This window comes from Crocuta crocuta, unplaced genomic scaffold, assembly GCF_008692635.1.
Source record: "Crocuta crocuta isolate KB4526 unplaced genomic scaffold, BGI_CrCroc_1.0 scaffold267, whole genome shotgun sequence".
Classification (NCBI taxonomy): Eukaryota; Metazoa; Chordata; class Mammalia; order Carnivora; family Hyaenidae; genus Crocuta; species Crocuta crocuta.
Window position 1 is genome coordinate 4,712,151 of NW_027531899.1, and position 10,776 is coordinate 4,722,926.

At 58.8% G+C, this 10,776-nt stretch overlaps 1 protein-coding gene across 1 annotated transcript in view; it reads right to left on the minus strand.

The window, feature by feature from the left end:
• The window catches only part of HPN (hepsin), a 16,349-nt gene extending 5,598 nt beyond the window's left edge, over positions 1-10,751 (minus strand). Inside the window, exons 1-5 of the mRNA XM_077773649.1 lie at positions 10,629-10,751; positions 10,015-10,084; positions 4,581-4,682; positions 4,456-4,497; positions 2,672-2,750 (exon numbers count right to left, since the gene is read on the minus strand). Of these exons, the coding sequence (XP_077629775.1) occupies positions 2,672-2,750; positions 4,456-4,497; positions 4,581-4,682; positions 10,015-10,030 (239 nt within the window). The 5' untranslated portion in view covers positions 10,031-10,084; positions 10,629-10,751. The remainder of the gene's footprint in view (positions 1-2,671; positions 2,751-4,455; positions 4,498-4,580; positions 4,683-10,014; positions 10,085-10,628) is intronic.
• Positions 10,752-10,776: the final 25 nt, after the last annotated feature.

The window sequence follows — 10,776 nt, forward strand, 5'->3', positions numbered from 1 at the left end:
CGTGCCGGGGTGGGGGGTGGGGGGGGGTGGGTGTGCACAAAGATGACCTAGGCAGCCCTGGGTTGTGCCCTCACCAAGCCCAAGTCCAGGGGTGGGAGAGACAGACAGCATTAAAAAGTCACTCAACCAAACACCTCATTACAGACTGTGAGAAGAGGCGGGATGGACACGCAGTAAGGCTGGCGAGAGCCCACGGGGAACTCCTTGTGTCTGGGGCCGGTTGTGTTGAGAGCTGCTTGCCCTCTTAGCCCCTCCCAGGCTGCTCCCCACGCATGGCCAGAGGACCTTTGTCACACCTAAGCCAGGTCACAGCCCTCAGGCATATGTGTTTACATTTACCACTCAGTGCGTGCCAGGCTCTATTTTGGGCAGCGAACTAATTGCCAAAGCAACACGCAAACCAGTTCTGCTCTGTGGAACTCGAAGACAGCAGGTGAGGTGGGTAATGAAAAGCACACATGAGTAAAATAGATGGGGCATCACAAAAGGAGCCGGGGAGGCAAATCAAGCTCGACAGAGGCAGGGGCACCCTGGCATGCAGGGTGAAGTTGCCATTTTCCATCAGCGGGCGGAGAGAGCTTCGCTGAGGTGGAGTGTGAATGTAGATCTGAAGGAGGGGAGAGAGTCGTGAAGGTAGATGAGGGAACAGAGAACTAGGCCACAGGACTGCGAGTACAGAGAACCCAAGGCCCGGGGGGGGGGGGGTTGTTGGAGGGGGTGCAGCAAGGAGGCTGGGGCAGAGTGAGCGAGAGGCAGATGAGCTGGGAGGGAGGCTGGGTCAACACCAGGATTTGCTTCTCTGAGGAGAGAGGGGCAGCCAGGGGAGGCTCTGAGCCAGGAGACTCCGGGGGTCACAGGCTCCCTCTGGCTGCGGGCTGGGAGCAGAGGAGCCGGGGACCTGGGGAGGGGCTGCCGTGGTGTCCAGGAGGGAGAGGATGGAGGCCAGGCCAGGGCAAGGACGTGGGGGAGAAGGGTTTAGATCCTGGGTCAGGGGGGACAGGGTTGCTGACAGACTGGATGTGGCTGTGAAGGAAAGAGAGGGGTCAAGGACGACTCCAGGGTGTCTGGCCTGAGCCCGAGAAGGATGCAGCTGCCATTGGCCAGGATGGGGAAGGGGCAAGGGGAGCAGGTCTGGGGAAGGACCAGCTGTGACCCCCTGGGTCCTTTTCTCCTGAGCTTCCTGCATTGCTGATGCCCCTGAGCACATTCTAGGAAACCAAATCTGGGGCCAACTCAGTCTGGCAGCCTCTTAGGAGGAAACCGGCGAGGCCACACGCAAGCCCAGGGGTCTTCCCGTAGCCCCACAGATGCGGATGAGGGAGGCAGGGCTTCCAGAGAACTCTGTCGCTGAGAACCTGCTGTGTGCCCAGCACTATGCCTCATGCCCTCCCCGACCACCGAAAGCAGGGCCTCGCCACGCCACCCCAAAGCCACAAAGATCCTCATTTTGATCAGATGAGGAGGCCCAAGCTTGGAGAGGTGGGGTGACTTGCCCAACACCACCGAGTGAGAAGCAGAGAGGGTTTGCATCCAGGCTTCAGACTCCAAACCCCAAGGTCTGTGTGTCGCCCTATGCAGCCTCTACAGCAGCCTCCACTCCTGAGGGTTAAATAGTAACCATGGGGGGGATGTCAGTGGGTTGGACCATGTTATGCTGCGTCCTATCTGGTGGGGAGGTGGGAGGTGGCTTTTGAATCTCCCAACCATCCTGGGGCACAGAGATCACTTCTGTGCCCATCTTGCAGATGGGGAAAGTGGGCCTCAGAGAGGATATACTTGCCCGGGAGCCCACCGCTAAGAACCAGCAAAGGATTTGAACCCAGGCCTGCCAACCTGCATCCTCACCGCTGCTTCTGAGGGTCTCACACAGACTGTCACCGGCCCCACCCTGGCCACACTTCCCCACAGCCAGTTCTAAGAGCTTCCTGGCTTTCTTGCCTTAATCACAGCCTCCTGCTCTGAGGTGGGGGCAGGCGATGCCTGGCGCCCCGGCTGCATGGTGCCCACCACCCCGAGTTCCAAGACCAAGACTTGGGGTTCAAACCACCAAGTGGGGGTGAAAAGCTTCCAAGTGTTCCAGATAGGGTGAGGCCTTAGGGGGAAAAATGATGACTTTAGGGATATGTGTTGGGGGAGATGAGGGGAGGGAATATCTAATGCTCCCCTCCGATTATTTTTAAAACCACATTCGGTGCCACCGTTTCTCACTTTTCAACTCTTTATTCTTATTTGTATCATTTGAAAAAAAAAAAAAAATGTGTTCCGGATCACCTGGCTTGCTTACTAAATTGTCCGATATCGTTAGAGATGTGAAAATCCCAGAAAAATGAGGTGGGGATATAGTTTTGCGTCTGTTTTGTTTGTTTGTTTGGTTGGTTGGTTGGTTGGTTGGTTGGTTGGTAATTTCCCAACAGTTTTGGAAAACCCAAGTATAACTTGAGCAGGAGTGCTGGCATTGGCCGGAGCTGGGTCAGAATCACGGCCTCGTTACTTTCCAGCTGGAGGCCAAGGCCAAGGTAGTTCAGAGGCAACTTATCTTGTGCGTATTCACTAAGCAAAGACTTCCTGAGCACCAACTACGCGCAGGACACCGTCTAGGGCAGCAAACAACGTGCCCGGCCTCCTGAAATTCACCAGAAGTAAATGATTGTCAGGATGTGGAGAGTTTTACCCCAGCGACAGGCATGGCGTGGGGTCGGGGGAGCAGGAGGTCTGGGGTGCAGGAAGGCCTTGCTTAGGAACGTTAAAGCCTGATGGTGAGGCACGAAAGCAGTGTTTACCAAGTGGCTGCGAACCAAGCACTGCATGGACTGTGATCACTCACTCCCCCCACGCCCCTCCCCGCGTACGGATGAGGATGTTGGGACTCAGGCAGGGCAGGGCTGATGGGAGACCCCAGGGCTCGGCAGTGACAGTGAAGAACTTTGAAACTGCTTCTAGCTGGAAAGAGGTGGTAAGCAAAGACGGGGCCCAGGAGGGTTCTTCAAGGCATGAGAATGGACCCTGGAGAGTGCCAGACGCAAGGTGAGGTGCGGGCGGAACAGGGGGATGTACCCTGGGAGGCTTGGAGCCACAACCGCTGGAGATCTTAGCCCAGGGGCAGTGGGGGGCTATAGAGGGGCTCTTAGCAGGGGTATGATCCCTGCCGCTTATTCAGTGTGCAGTCTTGGGCACGTCAGTTCACTTCACTGGGCCTCAGCTTCCCCCATCTGGAAAATGGGGATGATGATAAAAGCTCCAGATTCACAGGGCTATTGTGCAAAAGTTACAGACAGTGCCTGGCAGGTGTTAGCTGTCGCTATGGTGAGTTGCTTGGCTGTTTCTCAAGAAACAAGAGTGTAGTCGTTCTGCACAAAGCAGATCTATGCTGCCTGGGTTCGAATCCCAGACCTGCCACTTACTAGCTCTGAGCCCTGGGCCTCAGACTGGGCAAGTCACTGGGCCTTTCTGTGCCTCGGCTTCCCCACATTAAAATGGGCTTTGGTGGAGGGTTAATGGATTGATACTGTAAAGCCCTGGGGCCCGCACCTGGCACCTGTAAATGCTAGTGCTGAGATGATGACCAACGTGGAAGTGGCCTTTCCTTGTCTGGATTTTCATTTCTTCTCTTGACATGAGCAGAGTCCTTTATGGAATTAGAGGAGGCTCATGGGAGTGAAACATACATCCTGACGCCCAAGTGTCCCTTTCTTCCTGCTGCTTTGGGCCACAGCACGGCAGCTCAGGGCTGGCCTTTGGGAAGATTCATCCATTCATTCCACATTTAGTGTCTGCCTCTATTATTAGTGTGGCCATCCATTCCCAGCTGCCGGCAGACACAGCTCTACCAGGCAAGTCTAACAGCTATTCCTGGCCTCATCAACTACCAGCTGTGCGTCCTCTCTGGTCTCATTTTCCACATCTGCAAATGGGGGTCATAAAGGCAGCCACCTCCCGGAAGAACTAGAATGGATTGTCAAATTCATACCGAACCCCTCCAAAAAGCTTCGACCATGCCTCGTAGTAAGGAACGCATTGTTACATTACAGGGGGGGGCCTGATTTGCCTGCACTTTCTGGGGCAAATCATCGCAATGCTCTGAGCCTCAGTTTCCCCATCTGTAAAATGGAGGGATAAACAGCACCACTCTCATAAAACCAAAACCAAAGATTAACAAAACTTTTTCTTACTGAGAGAGGTACACTGTGGTATTTTCTAATCTAAGCTATTTCATGCTTTTTAAGATGTGGTTTTCAACTCCCTGATTTAGCTTCACGATGCACCAGTGGGTAATGCATTTAGAATCAAGTGCTTAGAACAATGCCTGGGCCAAAGCAGGCGCTGCACACGGGCGCCCCATCCCTACCAGCATCCCTGCACGTGCTCCCGCAGTCACTCAAGAACTTTGGTCCGGAGCTCCCACCAGGTACACAAGTCTGGGGGGCTCCCCACAGGGTCCCGGCCTGCTTTACTCACCCGGATACAGCGGCTCCTGATCACTCTTGAGTAGAAAGGTCACTGCAGAGAAGGTAGAGGTGAGGGCGGGCAGGCGGGGGGCCGCAGGGGGCAGGGGAGGGCAGAGGCGCAGGGGCCACTCTCACCAATGGCCCAGGATGCTGCCCCGATGCCTGTCAGGAGCAGCAGGGTCCCCACAGCGAGAGCTGCCACCTTGGGTCCGGAACAGCATGGCGCAGCCCTGCCACCTGCAACAGACATGGTGCTGGGGCCACAGTCACGCTTGTCCTCGTCACGGCAGGGTGTGGGCGCGGGGCCAGCTCTGCCCTGCGCTCCCCCCCTCCCAGGGCTAACTTAGCACACCCGAGCCTGCCCTGCCCTGGGTCCCATTTCTCAGGGCTGGCCCTCCCCTACAGCATAGACAAGCAGGTGGGAAGGGGCGTGGCTGGGACGGCCGCACCCCTGCCTCGTCCGGATTCAGCACCGGTGCCGGTGACGCGGTGCTTTGCTATCTCTTTCATTGCATGGTACCCTCTCTTTGAACCTCTCACTTCTGCCAACTCTCTCAGAGGCTCTTGTGACCCCTGACCTTTGCCCCCTTGGCAGCCCGCTTCCCTGCCCCACTTCGCCTCTCTCTGCTGCTCCGGTCCCTCTGTCCTTGGGTGTTCCCCCAAAGCCAGACCTCTCCCGCAGGACCCAGCTCCAAGGTCAGATGTGCCCCTGGAGGGTAAGAACCTAAGTTTGAAAATTTGCCAGCCCCACTTTACAATACTGGTCTTACTCTGTGCTGACAGCTCGGAGCCCCAAGCCTGCTTGGGATTCTGTATCTCCCTCTCTCTCTGCCCCTTCCCTGCTCATTCTCGTTCTCTCTCTCTCTCTCTCTCTCTCTCTCAAAAATAAGCATCAAAAAAATTTTAATGTTGGCCTTACCCCTCCCTCCCCAGGACCTTGGACAGGTGGCATCACCTCTTGGAGCCTCAGCTTTCTCATCTATTTAATGGGCACCCCCCCAGCACTCAACCTCTAAAAATAATACTTTCAAATTCTCTTAAATAATAATAGCCAAACTCTCATCCCGGGCTTATTTTCTCCAGTACTGCACTAAGTGCATTCACTCACTTACTCAGGCCTCATTTCAGTGATGGTTCCCATTCTCAAGCAGGGAGCACTAAGGCTCAGAGAAGTAGAGTCATGTGCTCAAGGTGGCTCAGCCAGCAAGAGGCAGTGCTGAGTCCTGAACCCAGGGACATGCAGTGGTGCGGCCCTGGTGTAGAGCCACTAAGCCAGGCTAGCTCTTCCCGTGCTATAGTGCCTGGCTCAGAACAAGTCCTCAGTAAATGCTTTTATGTCATTAGAGCTGTGTGGTCCTGGGCGATCCCCTTCGCCTCTCTGGGCCTCACTTTTCTCACCGGTACATTCTAGTCATTCATTGTCCCGTTCAAGCCTCCGCTGTACCCAGCCCCATTCTAGGCTCCGGAGACACATCCCAAAACAAGATGGAAAAGATGCTGGCTCTCGGCGCGGCGGGGCGGTGGCGGGGAGGCAAGGGGTGGGGCTCACATAGGTGTAAAGTTGAGGGGAAAACACAATTAGTAGACAAACTTGATCATTTCCAGACAGTGAAGTCTGTGAAGGAAATAACCCAGGGCAGGGGCAGCAGGTGGCCTCTGGAGGGCGCTGAGGGAAGGTCTCCCCAAGAAGGGACGTTTGAACAGAGACCTGAAGGGTAAGACCAGCTATCTAAAGATGTCAAGGAAGAGCACCGGGGGCAGAGGGAACAGCACAGGCGAAGTCCTTGAGGCAAAAATAAGCATGATCTGTTTGAGAGAGGCCACCGATGTGGCCAGAATGGCATGAGCTTGGGGGAAGGCAGGCACCTAGGCTGGGACCAACTAGGGAGGCCAGTAGCCTGAGGAGAAGGGGGCTTTTATTCCCAGGGCGACAGGGCCTTTGCTAGGCATTGTGGGAGGGCAGAAGATGCTGCCTGAAAGCCTTTGGCGGGACCTGGCTTGCGACGGCCCCGGCACCTGCAGGCCGTCCCCAGGGCGGCAGGAGCGCCCAGCTCTCCCCTCTGGGCCATGACTGTCCAGCCGGTGGGCCCAGAGCCAGACCGGCACCCAGAACGGAGCAGGGCGTGGTCCAGGGTCCTCCTGGGTCGGCCGGCGTCTGGGTGTCTTAAGAATTTGAAACAAATCCTCCCTCCCGCCGGAGGCCCCAGCGGGCCACGCCAGCCCTGGCCTCGGGCCCAGCCCCGCCCACCTGCCCCAACCCTCTTCCTGGTTCCAGGGGGAGGTCGTGGCTCCCGGCAGCCAATGTGGGCCGCCCTGCTCCCCTTGTTCTCAGGTGCCCGTGGGCTTTGGGCCCAGCCCGGACGCCTCGGGGGGCCTGTGCGGTGGCAGGCGCTGCCGTGGGGTGGGAAGAAGCTCCTTCCACGCCTTCTGGATCTGGGGCTTCGAGTAACCCTAAAACAGGTACCCCTGGTGGGACAGGAGCTGTCCCCGCTCTGGCTCCGCCCACACGAGAAGCCTCCTCACCGCACATCTTTGCTGAGGCAGGAAGCGTCCTCACTGCGGGTGTGAGGCGGCCTTGCCCGACTCCCGGGAAGCAGTAGCGCCCCTGGCCCGGTGAGAGGCCTGGCCAGCGCCTCCCACAGGCTCTGCTCTCTGCTCCTCAGGGGCACCGAGGCTGCCGGCACCCCAGGCCTTCGCCCCCGCCCTTCGGCTGCAAAACCCTCGCAAGTGACACCTTTGGCTCCTTGGCTCTCAAAGTCAGGCTCGCGGCCCAGCCCTCACCGTCCCCAGCTCCCACGAGCTGAGTGGAGGGCTCTCCTTGGGCCTCTGGGACACCACACACGCCTGGTTTCCCTTCCATTTCTCTGGTGGGGCCCATCCCCTGACCCTCTTCTCACTCTCCGGAGTCCACAGGGTGGCACGTGGCCTTCCCCCACCCACGCCCCCGATCCCAAGTCTGTCTCACACACCTCCACAGCCTCAGTTTCCCCTTTCTGTCCTGCAGCCTCGCAGATGCCCCCACTGCCCACTGGGTCCGCCGGGTCCTTCACATCCGCAGGTCCCACGCTGGCCTCAGTGCGCTCCCAGCCCCCAGGTCCCGTGTCAGAGGCTCTCATCCTCAGGACTGTCCCTCATCTGCGGGACGCTCCCCCCCACACTGCCCCCCTCCCACACACAGCTTGCCAGCTCACAGCCTGCAGGCCCCCTCAGCAACTCCTGTCCACCCACTCCTTCCCTGCTTCCACCCTAGCCCTGGGCTCAGCCTCCCCTGTGGTCCAGCCTCCGCACAGAAGCCTGAAGATCTTCCTAATCACCAAATCCACCTTGTCCCTGCTTTATGTAGAACCCTCCATGGCTCCCCAGTGTCCCCAGGACAGAGTCTTAGACCTTCAGCCCTGTGGTGCCGGCTGTTAGAGATGTGGACTGAACCTATGTCTCCCCCAATTCCCAGACAGCCCTATGGGTCCTTATCAGACACCCGATAGTTTCCAAAGAGCAATCAAAGCCACAGAACTTGTCAGTCAGAATGAGAGAAACGGAGACTAACCACCGGCGCCATCTTGTGGAGAGACCCAGCACTGCCACGCATCGGCCGACCCTTCGGCAGAAATAGTCCTGAGACCTGCCTCCAGGTTGCTCCCCTCATCGCTCTCCCAGCTCTACTTCCGGTGTTATTTCCAGAAATACCCGGATTGCCCACGTGCCGCTGCGCACCCAGCGGCTTGTCATCCCCTGCCTTTAGCCACTCTTCCCTCTGCCTGGCTCACCCTACCTGTTCCTGCTCATCCTCTCAGCCCCGGTATCACCTCCTCCAATTCTGAGTCCCCAGGGAGCACCAAGAAGCGCTTGCCTTGGGCGCACTTCAAAGTAACACAGATGTCAGCAGCCACGAGGCACTGCTGGCTCTCAGAACCCCACGGGCCACTCGGCCCTGTCCTAGCCTGTCCACTTTCTTTTCATCCTTGCGCCAGGTGTTAACACGGAAGGCAGCATTATCCTCATCCCGGTGTACAGATGAGGAAAGGAGGTCCAGAGAGGTGCAGCCACCTAGCCTGGGTCACCCAGCAAGTAAGCGCAGCACCGGAACCTCTCAGCATCGGTATCCAGGTGTGACCTCCGGCTCCAACCCCGACAGCAGGACTCCGCAACGGGACCGGGCCGAGCTGCCCGGGCATGCGCTGGAGCCCCACTCTGCCTCGGGTCTCTCTGCAGCCAGGCCATCTGCGGCCATTCCTCTGGGCATGACCTGCTTCCCCCCGTTCATTCACGCATGGGCCTCGGGCCCAGGGACCCCAGGAGGGAAGTCGTCCCTGAGGGCCCAGGCTCTGCCACCCACCTGCTCGGCAAGGACAAGTGCCCCCTCCGGAGCCACTGCGAGCTTGGGGTGGCTCTGGGCCACAGCTGCAGGGTTTGGGGGCGATTTGCTAACTGTGCCGAGACCCCAGGAGGCCAGCATCCACACTGACGGTGTCAGCCATTGCAGCCAGCATTCCCCGCCCAGCGTGCCATTCAGATCCTCATCCCACCCTGTGAGGCGTGCATTTGTGTCATCTCCATCCTACAGATGAAAGCTTGAGAACCAGAGAGGATAAGTCGCCCCGGGGGCTCCCAGCTAGAAAGTGCCACCACTGGGACCGAACCCAGCTAGCCTGGTTCCAGGAGGAAGAGAGGGAGCCGGCCCCCACTGGAGGGGGCAGGAAGGAAAGGCTGTTGTCCCCTGATCGGGCCCCTCCAGCTGGCCCCCAGGTGTGGGAGAGGTTGAGGGAGGGGAGGACTGTTCGGAGCCCCCACCGGAGCCTGCCACGCAGGCGCGTGTTTTCCCCCATCATTCCTGGAGTGCTGTCTCTGCGGCCTCTCCCCTCTCCATCCATCCTGGCCGAGTCCAAAGTCCTCCCTCTGCTCTTTTGCCCACAGTGCGAAAAGGTAGGAGGAATGTCTGGAATCGGTGGGGGTCTTGGGTCCCTGGGACACCAAGTCACCTCTGTCATAAAAGCTCCGGTTCATGGCATGTGTCTTACAGGCTAAGCCCCACACCGGTGCCTTGGGTGTGTTCCGAGCTCCCAACAGCCCCTGTACCTAGGCAGGTAGGTAGGTAAGTAGCATTAGGATCCATGGTTGACCCAGGGGGAAAACAAAGCCCAGAGAAATGATGTCCCTTGTACAAGATCACACAGCAAAAAAGTTTCAGAAGCAGGTTCAAGTACAGGCCTGTGCGTTCAGCTCCAGGGTCTGTGTCCTTCACCTTGATAGCTGGTCTTCCCCCCTTAGCCCCCAGGAGAGGACGGGTCCAGGGTTTGCTTGCTGAGAGATCACTGGGGTGTGAGGGGAAACTGAGGCAAGGAGCCAGGCAGGTCATATGGGGTAGCAGGAAGGCAGGTGATGGCACAGCCCCACAGAAAATTTGGTTAATAGTTAATCAGGTGGAGGAGACTTCAGACGGGGGTGGGGATGGGCCCAGGAGGGGTGCCAGAGCAAGGGGGCTCTGAGGGGGCGGAGGGCTGGGAACAGAGCACCGAGGGAAGGGGGCCAGGCAGAGCCAAAGTCGGGGCTCAAGGAAAAGGGGACTCACCCTCTTTCTCCGCCATGTCACGGCCTCTTGTTAATGATTCCCCGGCTGACCTCCTGGGCCGGAGTGGGACCTGTGGGGAGATGAAGGGAGAGGCAGGGCCTGGGGAAGCCGAGCCCAGCCCCGGTGCCCCCGGTGCCAGGCGCCCATCCAGGGAGGCTAGAGGGACTGGGCCCCGGCCAGAGCACGCCGTGATCACAGACGCAGATCGGGCTGGGTTCAAGGATGGGGTCAGTGTCTGACCGGCAGCCAGGGGACGCCTGACTTTGCAGGGCTGGGGGTCCCCCGTGCCTGGGCCTGTGTGAGGAGTGGACTGAAGGTCTGAACTCCTGGGGCTGAGGGAGTAGATGAGACCTGAACTCCTGGGTCCCGGGGAAAGAGGGATTTGGGGACTCTGAACCGCTGGGTATGTGGGAGGAGGGGCGTAGGAGCCTCAGGCTCCCAGGTCTGAGGGCGGAGGAGACGGGCCCGATCCCTATGTCTGAAGAAGAGGGGTTGGGATTCCAAGGTCCTTGGAGAGACTTCTGGGAGCCCCTCTGTAGGGAGGTGAGCATTAGGTTGGGTGGGGATGAGGGGACCCGTGTCCCCGGCCTGGAACTGAGGGCCCGGGTCCTTACCCTGGGGTCCGGCAGGTGGGGGCGGAGCTGAGAGATAGTGCCCTTTTGGGGTCAGTCTCCAGGCCTGGGCAGGAGCATGGTGGCCCCGCAGCAGCGGTGGCCCGGAGGCAGAGGCAGCGGCGTGGGGCCTGCTAGGCCGGGCTGCCTC